The sequence below is a fragment of the Trichosurus vulpecula genome, chromosome 9, assembly GCF_011100635.1.
Source record: "Trichosurus vulpecula isolate mTriVul1 chromosome 9, mTriVul1.pri, whole genome shotgun sequence".
NCBI lineage: Eukaryota > Metazoa > Chordata > Mammalia > Diprotodontia > Phalangeridae > Trichosurus > Trichosurus vulpecula.
In genome coordinates, this window is record NC_050581.1 from 62,671,738 (window position 1) to 62,689,742 (window position 18,005).

The 18,005-nt window shown below is 37.2% G+C and overlaps 1 protein-coding gene across 3 annotated transcripts in view; it reads left to right on the plus strand.

Moving 5' to 3' along the window:
* AGTPBP1 (ATP/GTP binding protein 1) overlaps positions 1–18,005 on the plus strand; it is a 233,703-nt gene that overhangs the window by 26,899 nt on the left and 188,799 nt on the right. For all 3 annotated transcript variants that reach the window (XM_036737617.1, XM_036737616.1, XM_036737618.1), the window contains exon 2: positions 4,120–4,196. In XM_036737617.1, coding sequence (XP_036593512.1) covers positions 4,165–4,196 — 32 coding nt within the window. In that variant the 5' untranslated portion in view covers positions 4,120–4,164. The remainder of the gene's footprint in view (positions 1–4,119; positions 4,197–18,005) is intronic.

An 18,005-nucleotide genomic window follows, 5' to 3' on the forward strand; every position in this document is an offset into this window, starting at 1 on the left:
CTTGCATTGATGAGAAGAGCCAAGTCTATCAAAGGTAGTCCTTACAGATACCGTGTGTCTGTAATTGTGTATAATGATCTCTTGGTTCTGCTCCCCTCACTCAGCATCAGTTCATATAAGTCTTTCTAGGTTATGATGAAGTCAGTCTGTTCCTCATTTCTTATAGCACAACAGTATTCCATTATATTCATATACCACAATTTATTTAGCCATTCCCCAATTGGTGGGCATCCCCTTGATTTCCAATTCTTTGCCACCACAAAAAGAGCTACTATAAATATTTTTATACATACTGGTCCATTTCCCACTTGTGTGATCTCTTTGGGATACAGCCCTAGAAGTGGTATTGCTGGGTCAAAGAGTATGCACATTTTTATAGCCCTTGGGGCATAGTTCCAAATTGCTCTCCAGAATGGCTGGATCAGTTCACAACTCCACCATCAATGTAACAATGTTTTAACTTTCCCACATCCTCTCCAGCAGTTATCATTTTCCTGTTTTGTTGTGTTAGCCAATCTGACTGGAGAGATGTGATACTTAAGAGCTGTTTTGATTTGCATTTCTCTAATCAATAGTGATTTAGAGTATTTTTTCATATGCCTATAAATATCTTTAATTTCTTCCTCTGAAAACTGCCTGTTTATATCCTTTGACCATTTCTCAGTTGGGAATGACTTGTATTCCTATAAATTTGGCTGAGTTCCCTGAATATTTTAGATATGAGGCCTTTATCAGAGACGCTGGTTGTAAAGATTTTTTCCCCAATTTTCTGCTTCCCTCCTAATCTTTGTTGCATTGGCTTTGTTTGTCAGTTTTTCTCTTTTGCATCTATTTCCTTCAACTGTGAGAAAAACACAACCTGTGTCCCTATGGTCATCACTTTCTTGTCCAAAATACATAATTATTGGAAATGTTTTTAGGTTCCTTCTGGAATTGTTATTTGTGTCAGTGTGAATATTTCAATAAGTCATGGAAAGTTCTCTGTTATAACTTGGATATGTGCCTTGGTGAGATAACAGACATCTTTGTTGTTACTATTGTGGGCAGTAAATAGCTCCATCATTATGCCTGAGCAAGGAATCACTAATTAATATTATTCTTTTCTTCTAATTCTTACTGGATAATTTCTTTCATATGACTGTCATCTGTAGCTCAACTCTTCTGTTCTTGAAAGGAAAAGCTGCTTCTTCCTCCTGAACATTGACTTCTTTCTTCCCGAAGAGCCTCATATATATTTTTAAGGTCTAATTATACAACTATAGGTCAGGTGTGATGGCACATGCAGTCCCTGATGTTGATGGAGGCTAAGGGCTGGTGGATCACTGGAATCCAGGAGTTCTGAGTTGCAGTGAGGCTAAAGCTGATCATATGTCTACATGAAGTCAGGCACCACTTTGATGAGCTACCAGGAATGGAGGACTACCAGGTTTCCTGAAGAGGGGTCTATTGGCACATGACCGAAAAATGGAGCAGGTTAAACCTTCCATGCCAATCAAAATTGGAATTAGGCCTTGTGTAGCTATTGCAGTTCCAGCCTCCCATGCAAGATAGGGAGACAGAGTCTCAAACAAACAAGCCAAACAACTGTCTTCCCCACTGCTCCCCCCTTTTTCCTCTGTGTTATACTCTTCCATTTTCTCTCATCTTGACAAGAATCAAATTTTTCCTCCTCTGTCAAAATTCTTTCTTCCTAGTGAAGCCTTGCTTCTGTTTCTTTTAGGAACACTTAATTTTCCTTATAACCTGGATAGTGGCAAGGTGTTCACCTTTTTCCACAGGAAGGAAATCAGCTTACAACTGGAATGTAAATAAGTCACTTTGCTGTGGGAGAAATACAAACATTACATACTAGATGAGTCACAGCTCAGTTTCTACAATTCTACATAATGTTTGAGATGTACAACCTGATTTCATTAAAGTACTTGTGGGTGTTTACATATTAAACCTTAAGCACCTGGTTAAAACTTTTGTAGCCAATTACCACCTATTAATAACTTGATATCCCTAATCAAATTCCTTGCCTTTGTGCCAACCCCTATGACCTTCCCCTTTAGTTTTGCATTAATAACAGCTTGTCTCATTTACTATTTTCTCTACCTACAAATCCATGCAATCAATTTGCTGATCCCTATTGTTCTATTTTCCTTTTCTTACCTTGTTTTATCTTGGTAAATACCTTCTTATCTTTCATGAGACTACTTCTTTTTATTATATTTTTCTTTTTTTAAAATTAACTTATTTATTTTTAGTTTTCAACATTCACTTCCGTAAGATTTTGAGTTCTAAATTTTCTCCCCATCTCTCCCCTCTCCACCCCAAGACTGCATGTAAATTGATATAGGCTCAACATGTACATTCATATTAAACCTATTTTCACATTAGTTATGTTGTACAGAAGAACTCTAGAACAAATGGGAGAAACCACAAGAAAGAAGAAACAAAAACAAAAAAGAGAGAGAGCTCAAATAATATGCTTCAATCTGCATTCATATTCCATAGTTCTTTTTCTGGATGTGGACAGCATTTTCCATTATGAGTCTTTTGGGGTTGTCCTAGATCCTTGCATTGCTAAGAAGAGATGTCTGTCAAAGTTAGTCATCATATGATGTGGCTGTCAGTGTATACAATGTTCTCCTGGTTCTGCATGAACCTACTTTTTCTGATTAAATTGCATAATCCTCCTGGTCATCCTTAATCTTTTTTTTTTTTAAATAACCTCCTTTACTGCCCTTGATCCTGCTTCTCTTTCTTTCTGGAAGTAGAATTTTCACCAGTATCTGGGCATAGAGATTTTCTCCAAATTTTCTTCACTCTTTTCTCTCCAAAGTAGATGTCTGACCTATTTCACTATTCTAAAATCTTCCAAGTCACTTGATTTCATTCTTCTCCTTTGGCTCAGATACTTTTCTCTTTTGTTCCATGTCTCACCCAAAGTAGTCAAAGTAGAAATGACATTATTTGTTGTCAGTACTTTTACCTCATCTTAGCATAGCATTTTAAATCTGGAAAGGACCAACTTACACTGTGGATGAGAAGACTGAGGCCCCAGAGAAGTTGTGTTTTATGCTTTGCAGTTAAGTGGCAGGACTGGATTAGAACCTGAGTTTCCTAACCCCTAGCCCTATGTACTTTATAAATAGATTATGGAGTTAGTTGCAGGATCTTGATATGAGAAAAAGCATGAGTTATCACTTTAGGGTTGTTGCTAATATGCATAGAAATTACTCTTATATTGATTGTGTGCTTTATACTCAGTTTATACTCAGTTTAACATTAGCAGTATAGTTTTGCTTGTTGGTTAATAGCATAATATATAATCAAAGCTTCCAAATAAGACAATTTTCAGGAATAAAAAGGATGAACCAGGGATACTTTGAAGACACAAGTTAAGAAAAGTTATTCAATTAACATTTTTGTTCAGTCGTGTCCAACTCTTCATGACCCCATTTGGGGTTTCCTTGGCAAGGATACTGGAGTAGTTTGCCATTTCCTTCTCCAGCTCATTTTACAGATGAGGAAACTGAGTCAAACAGGGTTAAGTGATTTGCCCACTATCACACAGCTAGTAAGTATCAGAGGCTGAATTTTGATTTTAGGAAGATGAGTGAGTCTTCCTGACTTTAAGCCTGGTACTCTATCCACTGTACCACCTAGCCACCCCCAATTAATGTTACTTGAATAGAAATACTCTGAGGAAAATTTAAGCTACTAACATGGTAAGAAAAGTCTCCCTTACTGAATCACTGTCTTCGAGTAGTACTAGTAGCTGTGTTTATCTACATTAAAGGGATATAAATCTAGGGTCATTGTTGAATTACAGAGATGGATATTTCCAATCATCTAACAAAACATAGCTGGCACGGCTTGTTAGATGTTTGAAAATATCCATCTCTGTAAGATTTTGATGCCATCCCACTGTCTGACTTTAAGGAACTTAACCACCATACAAGATAGATTCTAGTATCTTTGGGGGAATATACAACATATGAACACTGTTTTTGTATTTTCTGTTTTCTTATGTACTCTTCATAATTTCAGGATATTTCATTGTATTACAATTACCAGTGTACTGGAAATGAATATATAAATGATGTTTTTAATTTTATCTTTTTCCCTTAGATTATTGAAATGAAGAAGAATTGTTGAGATGAAGTAATCGTCAAGATGAACAAATTAAAAGTGTTATCAGAAAAAAGGTATTGTAAGTGCAATCATGATCATATGTAAGCCGTATGAACACATGCAGTATATGGAAAACTATTTTGAGGCTGTTTTTTCTTTTTATATTAAGAATATTCAGTGAAAACGTAGTATTCCACTGACTTCGTATGAAAAACATACCTATCCATCATTGTTCTAAGTGAGGACGTGTGAATTTTAAAAAATTCCATAAGAATACTAATAATCGTCATATTTTGTTTACATTATTTCCCTTGTTCCAAATTTTTCCTTGAACTGTTTCCGTGCAGATGAAACATTTCTTTTCTTACATTAGATAATATCAATTTTTAATATTTTGTACATATAAAACATTTGTGTCATATATACATGCATATATAGTTACATGTTAGGTATGGGATTACTTTGTGAATAAAGAATATATTTTAAAATCACATTGAGTTTCCCGTAATGAAGTTTATTGTACTCATCAGATATTTTAACCTCACATACTTGCGAAATTTCTAAATGAAAGAAGAATTTGGCTTCACATGTATTCTCTGGTAATAGGTATAGGAAAGTTGTTTTTAGATTCAGTTCAAAAGTAGCATTTTTTTCTGCAGGTGCCAAAAAAACTAATATGGTCAAATCTGCCCATTAAATCATTTGCAGTTGAAGATCTGTAAAGTAAAACTGTCTGTTTCCTGAAGTAAGTTTTAGTGTATATAACTTATGTGAATCATTAATATTTCTTTACTTAATCCATAATCAAGGTTCTAACTGAACTTAATCAAGAAGAAATACACAACTTTCATTAATTTGTTCCAAACATGAATAAGTGTGTGGAGCTGGTATAATAAACGAGTATCAGATACTTTAATTGTATGAAATGTTTCTCTTTCCTGTCTAGATTATAACTCCCAAATTATTCCCTTTGTGTTTCTTGGAGGAATTGGAGGAAAAACAAAATTCTTACTCCAATGCAGTCTTTGTGGAGCCTCTTCTTTGGCAGACCTGGCTGAAGGAAAGATTTGGTGCTTAACAGGCTGCCACCCAAGTGTATGTTTGGGCAGAGGAAACTTAATTTCTCACATCAAAACCTTCACCAGCTCTAGTAAAGAATAATCTCTGATTTCTTTTCTGGTTTGGCTTTTTAGGAGCTGTGTGACATAATGAACATTAGAATTGGAATTGGGAGACCTAGATTCAAATCCTACTCCAACATTTGATTAGTTGTGTGACAGTGGACACTTAAATGGTTTAATCTCCTGAGCCTATTTCCTCCTTTGTCAAAGGGTATATACTACTTAGCTCATAGGACTAGTATGAGGAAAGCACTTCAAATTTTAGAAAGTGCTACACAAATTTGAACCTATTACTTTGAAATACAGTTTTATAGAATTAGTGGCATAAAAGATGATCAAATACATGCATGACTGGAGAAGGAGGTGTGTTGGTCATGTGCACTGAGAGATTACAGATGGACAAATTAAATGTCCTGGTATCTATGAAATATTATTTAAAAACCCCACATAATTATGAAAAGGCCTCCAATACTGGTAGATTCTCTGCAAACTACTTGTGAAAGGACATGAACAAGAATTAGGTAGGAAGAGAAGGTGTGGAGGGAGTGCTCACATTATTGAGGTCATTAATCCATAATGGTTATCAGTTAACAGATATTTATTGAATACTTTTTATATGCCTACCATGTAACTGTAAGGGGCACAAAAGCATAAATAAAATGCCTATCACAGTATTTGCCCATAAACTCTTAACATTAGTTTAAATTTTGTCCACAATGAGCTTATACTCTAATTTGGGAGACAAGGCATATATACACATGAAAGTTATGTGGTGTTGTTCAGACATCTAGAGAATAATGTGGATGTTTTTATATGTCTGTGCATGTCTGACCTAGTTCTAACCTCTTACTTGGGATCCAATCCTCTATCACTTATTTCCCCCTAAATTTTTCTGTTTCTCTAGCCCATCATCACTTACCTTCTCTTTCCCCATACTACAATATATACAACTTTTCTTTACATGTTAACAGTGCTTCCATTCTTCTAGTTACTCAAGCCTGAAACTTTGTAATCAGTTTGTCTTTCATATTGTCCATCTTCGCAATAGGCTGTCTTGTGCCTCTTTTTGTATCTCTAGTGCTCACCACAGTGCCTGGCACATAGTAGGTGCTTAATGAATGGTTCTTGATTGGTTGAACTGTTGAGAACACTGACTTTTGTTTTTTGTCTTCATGTTCTTAGGGCCTAGCACAATTCTTTTTAGATAATAGGTCTGGAATAAATGTTTGTATTGGATTGAATTGTTGCTCCTTCCTTCAGAATGTCTGCCTCTTCTTCATCCCTATTGCTCTACTCCTAGCTCTTATCATACTGTAGTAGCTTCAGTAATAGTACCTGCTTGTTATTGTTTGTTTGTTTCTAGCTCTCATCATACTACGCTAATCTCTTAGTAATAGTGTCTGCTTGGTGTTTTTTTTTTGGTTTGTTTTCCCCTACCCCCTGCTCAAGAACCTATAATGGCCCCTTCCCTTCCCTTCCCTTCCCTTCCCTTCCCTTCCCTTCCCTTGCCTTCCCTTCCCTTCCCTTCCCTTCCGTTCCCCCTTCTTTCTTTCTTTCTTTCTTCCTTTCTTTCTTTCTTTCTTTCTTTCTTTCTTTCTTTCTTTCTTTCTTTCTTTCTTTCTCTCTTTCTCTCTTTCTCTCTTTCTCTCTTTCTTTCTCTATTTATTTATCTATCAATCCATCTATTTATTTTTTTTAATATATTTAGTTTTCAGCATTAATTTTCACAAGAGTTTGAATTACAAATTTTCTCCCCATTTCTACCATCCCCCCACTCCAAGGTGGCATATATTCTGATTGCCCCATTCCCCAGTCAACCCTCCCTTCTGTCACCCCACTTCCCCCCATCCCCTTTTCCCTTGCTTTCTTGTGGGGCAAGATGTGCCATTGCCTGTATATCTTACTTCCTAGTTGCATGCAAAAACTTTTTTTTTTAAACATCTGTTTTCAAAACTTTGAGTTTCAAATTCTCTCCCCTCTTCCCTCCCCACCCACCCTCCCTAAGAAGGCAAGCAATTCAACATAGGCCACATGTGTATCATTATGCAAAATCCTTCCACAATACTCATGTTGTGAAAGACTAGCTATATTTTGCTCCCTCCTGTCCTATCCCCCTTTATCCAGTTTTCTCCCTTGACCTTGTCCCTTTTCAAAAGTGTTTGCTTTTGATTACCTCCTCCCCCTATCTGCCATCCCTTCTATCATCCCCCTTTTTTAATCTCCTTCCTCCTTTCCTGTGGGGTAAGATGACCAATTGAGTGTGTATGTTATTCCCTCCTCAGGTCAATTCTGATGAGAGCAAGATTCTCTCATTCCCCCTCACCTGCCCCCTCTTCCCTCCCAACAGAACTGCTTTTTCTTGACACTTTTATGCAAGATAATTTACCCCATTCTATCTCTCCCTTTCTCCCTCTCTCAATATATTCCTCTCTCATCCCTTAATTTGATTTTATTTTTTTTTAGATATCATTCCTTCATATTCAACTCACCCTGTGCCCTCTGTCTATATATATATATATATATATATATATATATATGTATATATGTGTATATATATATATATATGTATATATATGTATATTCCCTTCAGTTACCCTAATCCTGAGGTCTCATGAATTATACACATAATCTTTCCATGTAGGAATGTAAACAAAACAGTTCAACTTTCATAAGTCTCTTATGATTTCTCTTTCTTGGTTTTTCATGCCTCTCTTGATTCTTGTGTTTGAAAGTCAAATTTTCTATTCAGCTATGGTCTTTTCACTGAGAAAGCTTAAAAGTCCTCTATTTTATTGAAAGTCCATATTTTGCCTTGGAGCATGATACTCAGTTTTGCTGGGTAGGTGATTCTTGGTTTTAATCCTAGCTCCCTTGATCTCTGGAGTATCATATTTCATGCCCTTCGATCCCTTAATGTAGAAGTTGCTAGGTCTTGTGTTATTCTGATTGTGTTTCCACAATACTTAAATTGTTTCTTTCTGGCTGCTTGTAGTATTTTTTTTTTGATCTGGGAGCTCTGAAATTTGGTGACAATATTCCTAGGAGTTTTCTTTTTGGGATCTTTTTCAGGAGGCAATTGGTGGATTCTTTCAATTTCTATTTTACCCTATCAGGGCAGTTCTCCGTGATAATTTCTTGAAAGATGATATCTAAGCTCTTTTTTTGATCGTGACTTTCAGGTAATCCAATAATTTTTAAATTATCTCCCCTGGATCTATTCTCCAGGTCAGTAGGTTTTTTCACATTGTCTTCCATTTTTTCATTCCTTTGGTTCTGTTTTATAATATCTTGATTTCTCATAAAGTCACTAGCTTCCACTTGCTCCAATCTAATTTTTAAGGTAGTATTTTCTTCAGTGGTCTTTTGGACCTCCTTTTCCATTTGGCTAATTCTGCCTTTCAGGGCGTTCTTTTCCTCATTGGCTTTTTGGAGCTCTTTTGCCATCTGAGTTAGTCTATTTCTTAAGGTGTTATTTTCTTCAGTATTTTTTTGGTTCTCCTTTAGCAAGTCATTGACTTGTTTTTCATGGTTTTCTTGCATCACTCTCATTTCTTTTCCCAATTTTTTGTCTAGTTCCCTAACTTGCTTTTCCAAATTCTTTTTGAGCTCTTCCATGGCCTGAGACCAGTTCATGTTTTTGTTGGAGGCTTTTGATGTAGGCTCTTTGACTTTGTTGACTTCTTCTGGTTGTATGTTTTGGTCATTGTCACCAAAGAAAGATTCCAAAGTCTGAGTCTGAATCTGAGTCCATTTTCGCTGCCTGGCCTGTTCCCAGCCAACTACTTGACCCTTGAGTTTTTCATGGGGGTATGACTGCTTGTAGAGTAGAGAGTACTTTGTCCCAAGCTTGAGGGGTTGTGCTGTTGTTTTCAGAGCTATTTCTACACAGCAAGCTCTGCCACACCAGCGCTTCTCCTCCTGTAAGAACCGCCAACCCGGACCACGACTCAGATCTTTAGCAGGCTCTGCACTCCTGCTCTGATCCGCCACTTAATTCCTCCCACCAGCTGGGCCTGGGGCCGGAAGCAGCTGCAGCTGTAGTTCTGTCCTCAGAGCTGCACCACCTCAGCTGCCCCTGGTATGGTGGCCGAACTGCAAACTCCTTTCACTGTGTCCCTGCAGCTTTTCCCACTAACCTTCTCTGTTGTCTTTGGTGTTTGTGGGTTGAGAAGTCTGGTAACTGCCACACCTCACTGATTCGGGGCACCAGGGCCTATTCTGCCTGGCTCCTGGTCTGGTTGGTCTGGGCGTGGCCCATGCTGGGCTCTGCTCCCCTCCTGCTCCCAGCTGCATGGTATAGACCTTACCCAGTGACCATCCAGGCTGTCCTGGGCTGGAGCCCTGCTTCCCTCTGCTATTCTGTGGGTTCTGCAGCTCTAGAATTTGTTCAGAGCCATTTTTTTATAGGTTTTTGGAGGGACCTGGGGGGAACTCATGTAAGTCCCTGCTTTCTAGCTGCCATCTTGGCTCTGCCCCCGGCTCTTTCTTTATAAGTAGTATAAAAAACATATTCTTTTAGCTTTCAAGACCCTTTCATAATCTAGTCGTACTTAATTGCCCAGTTATATTTCCTACTATTTTGTAACACAAACCAGCCCACTGGCTCTGTTTCCAGCCCAGATCCTATAATCATCGTCCAGGAAAATAATCCCTGTGGAGAATGGGAGGATTGTCTCCATCTTGCCATCTGCTCTCTTCAGGACAGGCATGCCAGCCTAACTAAAGGATCAAGGCTCATTAAAAGAGACAAGAGGTAACATGTTTTAGGCAAGTCAAACCACTGCTGCCACCTCAATTGTCACCTGCCCATAGACCCCGCTGGAGAAAGATTAGGACTCTAAGCCCAAGAGCTCTGGTGCTCAGCCCTGCCGCCATGGCCATCATCCAGGGGAGCGACTCCTGTGGCGATCCAGTCTGACAGTGTACAGGTGCTCTGGCCCCCTCCTCCGCAGCCAGTACTGCTGGAAGAAGGTTCTTATTACCTGAGTCCTTGCCACTGTCACATAGTTCAACATCAGAAGCTAATATGGTTGGTTTTATCACTGGAAGTCAATGAATGAAGATACATTACCATTTAATTTGCTACTATACTGTAAAAACCATGGAACCTTTTTAACTGACTTGAAGCTAAAATCTCCTATATGTGTTATCTCTTCTGTGATATTATGAGCTTCTTGAAAGCAGAGACTTGTTTCTGCTTTTTTGTTTGTATCCTCAGCACTCAACAATGCTTTGTACACATAAAATGCTTAATAAACGTTCATTAATTCTTTTATCAACCCTTCTTTTTGCTGTCTTTAAGTCAATGTACTTAGTATTCTCTTGCTTAGAATATTACCCTTCTTATTTTTAATCTGGTTGGGCATAGATGACACTGTAGCACTTGGTCTTACCTCCACACAGGTTCAGCATGGCTGTTTGTGGGATGGTAGCTATTCAGGTATGGCCGTATCCCTGGGATGCATCACTATTGACAGACGTATCAGAAACACAGGAATCCAAAAAAAAAAATTCCCTCCTCTCTCCTCTTCTGAATTCCCTGCAGTCTGACTTCTAACTTTATCATTCAACTGAAACAACTTTCTTCAGAGTTACTAGCAGTCTCTTAATGCTAAATCTTGATTTTTTCTCAGTCCTCATCTTTCTTGATCTCTCTGTTGCCTTTGCCACTGTCAAACATACTCTTCTCCTGGATACTTTCTTCTCTATAGGTTTACATGATACCACTCTCTCTTGGCTCTCCTATCAATCAGACTGCTCCTCAGTCTCCTTTGCTGGATTTTTATACAGGTCACACCACTTAACCGTGAGTGTGCCACAGGACTTGGTTCTGGGCTCTCTTCTCATCTCCTCCTGTACTATTTTACTTGGTGATCTCATCAGCTTCCAAAGATTCAATGGTCATCTCTATGCTGACGATTCTCAGATCTACTTATCCAGCCCTCACGTCTCTGTTGACCTTCCTTCACAGCTCCAAGTGTTTTTCGGACATCTCTGACTGGATGTCTAGTAGTCATCTTAAACTCACTATTTCTAAAACTGAACTCCTTATTTTTTACACCAAGCCACCTCCCCTTCCAAACTTTCCTGTGATTGTTGAGGGCACCTCTATCATCTAAGTTACTTAGGCTTGCAAACTAGATGTCATCCTTGACTCCTCACTATCTATCACTCCCCCTCACCCCAAATCCAGTCATTTGCCAAAACTGTCAATTTCATTTTCACAACATAGTTTAGATCTTCCCCCTTCTCTCCTCTGATACTATCACCACCCTGCTGTAGGCCCTCATCACCTCATGCCTGGACTGCTGCAGTTGCCTGCGGGTTGTTCTGCCAACTACTCAACTGTCAAAGGGATTTTCTCAAAGCAAAGGTCTGACCATATCACCCCCCTACTTAGTAAACTCTAGTGGATCCCTATTGCCTTCAGGACCAAATATAAAATCCTCTGTTTGGCATTCAGAGCCCTTCCTAATCTTCTCCTCCCCACTTTCTCCATCTTCTTATACCTTATATATCCCTCCTTTCCTTCCCTCCAACAGGTACTCTGTGATTTGGTAACATTAGTCTCCTTGCTGTTCCTTGAACAAGACAGTCCATCTACCAACTATGGGCATTTTCACTGGCTGTCCTCCCTGTCCAGAATACTCTTCCTCTTTTGCAGAGGAGCTTGCTGGCAGAATATCTCTGCCTTTTGGATTCCCTGGCTTCCTTCAAGTCCCAGCTAAAATCCTGCTTTCTTCAGGAAGCCTTTCCCAGTTTGCCTTAATTCTAGGGCCTTCTGTCAGAGATTATCTTTAATTTATCCTATGGATGGCATGTTTGTACATAGTGATTTGCAGGTTGCTTTCCTCATTGGATTGTGAGCTCTTCAAGGGCAGAGACTGTCTTTTATCTCAATTATACAGTGCTCAGTATAGTGCCTAGCACATAGTAGGCACTTAATAAAATCAAAAATCTATTTATGTTTTCAGGCTGATGTATGGAGGGACCTTTTGATCTTAACTGAATGAGTGTACTAACTGGGCACTATTTACGTGTGTTTCTACTTTACTGTTTTGTACACTTTTCAAGTTTGTAACAAAAATAAATTGTCAGAGTAACTTTATTTCCTTTTTTTGAGAGGCTTACTAAACTCTTAGAGCATGGGACTACTAGTTTTAGTAAATCATTTGATAAGTCATTATATTCTTGTGGAAAAGATTTAAAGATATGGCTAGACAGTACAGTTTGGTCTAGGATATTGAACTGTTTGGACAGACATGAAGAGTAGTCATGTATGTTTCAGTTTCAGATTGGAAGGAGTTCATGAGTGGAGTGCCCTAGGTAGCTCTGCTTGGTTCCTTGCTGTTTAATATTTTTTATCACTAATTTGGATAAAACCATGGAAAATATGCATACTAGATTTACAGATGGCCCAACACTAGGAGAGACAGTTGTCTGAATGACAGAGCTAGGGTCAAGAATAATTTTGACAAACTATTTTCACATTAGGCTGAATCTAAGAATATGAGATTTAATAGGAATAAATGTAAAGTCATACAGTTGGATTAAAAAAAATCAGCTTCACAAGTACAAAATGAGGAAGGCATGGTTAGATAACAGCTTATTTTAAAAAAGATCTAGAGGTCTTAATGGAATATAAAACTCATATGAGTCAGTAGTTTGACATGGCAGGCAAGGTATAGTTTCCAAAAATAAGGAATTCCAGAAATAAGTCTTTACTCTGCCTTGGTCAGACCACATTTGGAGTATTGTGTTTAGTTCTAGGTGCCACAGTACAAGGAAGACATTGATAAGCTGGAGAATGAACGGAAGAAGGCAACCACATTGGCAAAGGGTCTTTATCATGCCATATGAGGGATCAGTTAAATAAAATAGAATGTTTAGCCTTTAAGAGAGAATAATACTAAGGACATGATAGCTGTCTTCAAGCATTTGAAGGGCTGTCATGTGGAAGAGGGATTATACTTAATTTCTTGGGACTGACACATCAGACCTAGGAACAAGGAGTGGAAGCAGTGAGAATACAAATTTAGATTTCGTGCAAGCAGATACTTTCTAATAGAGCTAGATTAAGTTGCTTTGGAAGATATTTAAGGAAAAGCTGGATGACCACTTGTTCAATATATTATAAAGTTTTCGTTTTCAGGTATGAGTTGGACTAGGTAACCTCTAAAGTCTCTCTCAACTCTGAAAATTTGTGATTATATTAAGTAGATTGAAAAGAAATAAGCACTTTATTAAAACTAATAAAATTAATCATATTCTAATTAATTTTCAGTTAGTATTTAATAAAGTGCCTATTGTGTGTAGGACAGCCTGCTAGACGATGAAGAAATGCAAAATTTAGCTAAGCCTTCATGGAGATTAATAGGGGGTTGAGATATAAGCATAGATGACTATAACATACAGCATTTTTAAAAAGTGCATCAGTGTGGCATAAACCTATGCTATGTGAGTTTTTGTCTATATTACTATGACCATGAATTCATAATATTCTTGTGACTTATTGACAGTGTGGTAGAAATGATTTTTGGTTAAGGCATTAGTTAGATTAAATAGCTTCAGAGAATCCTTCCAGTTTTGAAATACTGTAATTTTGACTATGTGAGTGAGAAGGTGCTTACTGAAACAACAACAACAAAAAAGAGAATAGGGTGGATACAGTGTGTAGATTTTTATCCAAATAAAATCTAAGTTTACTGTAATAAATGCTCTACTATTTATCACTCTTATCTCACTTTCTCCTTCCAAGTTCACCCATTAGTGTGAGAGCTCCTTTCAGTACCCGAAGTCAGGTGACCTGGTTTCTTGTAGTCTTCTACTAGCTTTGTGACCCTAGAAGCTCACTCTGTTTGATTTTCCTCATCTATTAAAAAAAAATTCCCAGGAGGGTAGACTAGATGATCTTTAAGATTCCTTCCAACTCAAAAATGACATGACTACAATGTTTTTTTTAAATTTTTTTTTATTTTTAGTTTACAACACACGGTTCTACATAATTTTGAGTTCCAGATTTTCTCCCATCCCTCCCCCCCTCCCTCCCCAAGATGGCATGGAATCTCATATAACCACCATGTATACCTTCGCATTGAATTAATTTATACATTAGTCAAGTTGTGGAGAAGAATCACGACCTATGGAATGAATCATGAGAAAGAAGAGACAGAACCAAAAAAAAACCAAACCCCAAAACAAAAACAAAAGAGAAGAAAAAAGGCGAGCATGAAGTGCACCTCAATCTGCATTTAAACTTCACAGTTCTTTCTCTGGATGAAGATAGCATTCTCCATTGTGAGTCCCCTGGAGTTGTCCTTGCACCTTAGGTTGCTGAGAAGAGCGAAGCATGTCAGGGTTGGTCCTCACGGAATCCATATATCTGTGGTTGTGTACAATGTTCTCCTGGCTCTGCTCCACTCACTCAGCATTATGTCGTGTAGGTTTTTCCAGGTTGGTACGAAATCCGTATCATCCCCATTTCTTATGGCACAATAATATTCCATTACCTTCATATACCACAGCTTGTTCAGCCATTCCCCAATTGATGGGCATCCCTTTGATTTCCAATTCTTGGCTACACAAAAAGAGCCGCTATAAATATCCTTGTACATATGGGTCCCTTTCCCGCTTGTGTGATTTCTTTGGGATACAACCCTAGAAGTGGTATTGCTGGGCCAAAGGGTATGAACATTTTTATAGCCCTTTGGGCATAGTTCCAAATTGTTCTCCAAAATGGCTGGATCAGCTCACAACTCCACCAGCAATGTAACAATGTTCCAATTTCCCCACATCCTTTCCAGCATTTATTGTTTTCCTGTTTTGTTATTTTAGCCAATCTGACAGGAGAGATGTGGTATCTAAGAGTTGTTTTGATTTGCATTTCTCTAATCAGTAGTGATCCAGAGCATTTTTTCATATGCCTATAGATAGCTTTAATTTCTTCCTCTGAAAACTGCCTGTTCATATCCTTTGACCATTTCTCAATTGGGGAATGGCTTGTATTCCTATATATTTGGCTCAGTTCCCTGTATATTTTAGAAATGAGGCCTTTATCAGAGATACTAGTTGCAAAGATTTTCTCCCAATTTTCTGCTTCCCTCCTAATTTTTGTTGCATTGGCTTTTTTTTTTGTACAAAAACATTTCAATTTGACATAATCAAAATTATCCATTTTGCATTTTGTAATGCTCTCTATCTCTTGTTGGGTAATGAATTCTTTACTTTTCCATAAATCTGATAAGTAAACTATTCCTTGCTTTCCCAAATTACTTATAGTATTAGATTTTACTCCTAAATCATGAACCCATTTTGACTTTATTTTGGTATATGGTGTAAGATATTGGTCTATGCCCAGTTTCTGCCCTACCATTTTCCAATTTTCCCAACAGTTTTTGTGAAATAGTGAATTATTAGCCCAGAAGCTGGCCTCTTTGGGTTTATCAAAGAGTAGATTGCTAAACTTGTTGATTTCTCCTACTTGTGTACCTATCCTATTCCACTGATCCACACCCCTGTTTCTTAAGCAGTACCAGTCAGTTTTGATGACTGCTGCTCTGTAGTACAGTTTAATATCTGGTATGGCTAGGCCACCTTCTCTAGCATTTCTTTTCATTAATACCCTAGATATTCTAGACCTCTTGTTTTTCCAGATGAATTTTGTTATTATTTTGTCCAGCTCAGTAAAATAATTTTTTGGTAGTTCGATTGGTATGGCACTGAATAGATAGATTAATTTAGGTAAAATTGTCATTTTTATTATATTAGCTCAGCCTAACCATGAGCAACTGATATTTTTCCATTTATTTAGATCTGATTTTATTCGCGTGAAAAGTGTGTCATAGTTATGTTCATATAGGCCCTGGGTTTGTCTTGGCAAATAGACTCCCAAATATTTTATAGTGTCTACAGTAACTTTGAATGGAATTTCTCTTTCTATCTCTTGCTGTTGGGCTTTGTCAGTAATGTATAGGAATGCTGAAGATTTATGTGGGTTTATTTTATATCCTGCAACTTTGCTAAAGTTGTTTATTATTTCAAGTAGTTTTTTACTTGATTCTCTAGGATTCTCTAAATAAATCATCATATCATCTGCAAAAAGTGATAATTTAGTTTCTTCTTTTCCTATTCTAATTCCTTCAATTTCTTTTTCTTCTCTTATTGCTACAGCTAACGTTTCTAGTACCAAATTGAATAATAGGGGTGATAATGGACATCCTTGTTTCACCCCTGATCTTATTGGGAATGCATCTAGCTTATCCCCATTACAAATAATGCTTGTTGATGGTTTTAGGTAGATGCTATTTATAATTTTAAGGAAGGTTCCACTTATTCCTATGCTTTCTAGTGTTTTTAATAGGAATGGGTGTTGTACTTTGTGAAAGGCTTTTTCTGCGTCTGTTGAGATGATCATATGGTTTCTGCTAGTTTTGTTGTTGATATGGTCAATTATGCTAATAGTTTTCCTAATATTGAACCAGCCTTGCATTCCTGGAATAAATCCTACCTGGTCATAGTGTATTATTCTTGTGATGAGTTGCTGCAATCTTTTTGCTAATATTTTATTTAAAATTTTTGCATCAATATTCATTAGAGAAATTGGTCTATAATTTTCTTTCTCTGTTTTGACTCTACCTGGTTTGGGTATTAGTACCATACTTGTGTCATAAAAAGAATTTGGTAGGACTCCTTCTTCACCTATTTTCCCAAATAGTCTACAAAGTATTGGAATTAGTTGTTCTTTAAATGTTTGATAGAATTCACCTGTAAAACTATCTGGCCCTGGAGATTTTTTCTTAGGGAGTTCATCGATGGCATGCTCAATTTCTTTTTCTGAGATGGGGTTATTAAGAAATTTTACTTCCTTTTCTGTTAACCTGGGCAGTTTATCTCTAAGGTTGTCAAATTTATGGGCATACATTTGGGCAAGGTAATTCCTAATTATTGTTTTGATTTCCTCTTCATTAGAGGTGACCTCACCCTTTTCATTTTTGATACTGGTAATTTGATTTTGTTCTTTCTTTTTTTTAATCAAATTGGCCAAAGGTTTATCAATTTTATTGGTTTTTTCATAAAACCAGCTCTTTTTTTTATTAATTCGATAGTTTTCTTGGTTTCAATTTTATTAATCTCTCCTTTGATTTTCAGTATTTCTAATTTGGTATTTGATTGGGGGTTTTCAATTTGCTCTTTTTCTAGCTTTTTCAGCTGTATGCCCAGATCATTGATCTCCTTTTTCCCTATTTTATTCATGTAGGCATTTAGGGATATAAAACTTCCCCTAAGAACTGCTTTTGCTGCATCCCATAAGTTTTGGTATGTTGTTTCATTATTGTCATTCTCTTGAATGAAGTTATTAATTGTTTCTCTGATTTGTTCTTTGGCCCACTCATTCTTTAGAATTAAATTATTTAGTTTCCAATTAGTTTTTAGCTTATTTTTCCATGGTTCTTTATTAAAAATGATTCTTATTGCATCATGATCTGAAAAGGATGCTTCGACTACTTCTGCTTTTCTGCACTGGATTGTGAGGTTTTTATGCCCTAGTACATGGTCAATTTTTGAGTATGTGCCATGTACTTTTGAGAAGAAAGTATATTCCTTTCTATCCCCATTCAGTTTCCTCCAGAGGTCTATCATATGGGCCTTTTCTAAAATTCTGTTTACCTCCTTAACTTTTTTCTTATTTATTTTGAGGTTAGATTTATCAAGTTCAGAAAGGGGGAGGCTGAGGTCTCCCAATATTATAGTTTTGCTGTCTAT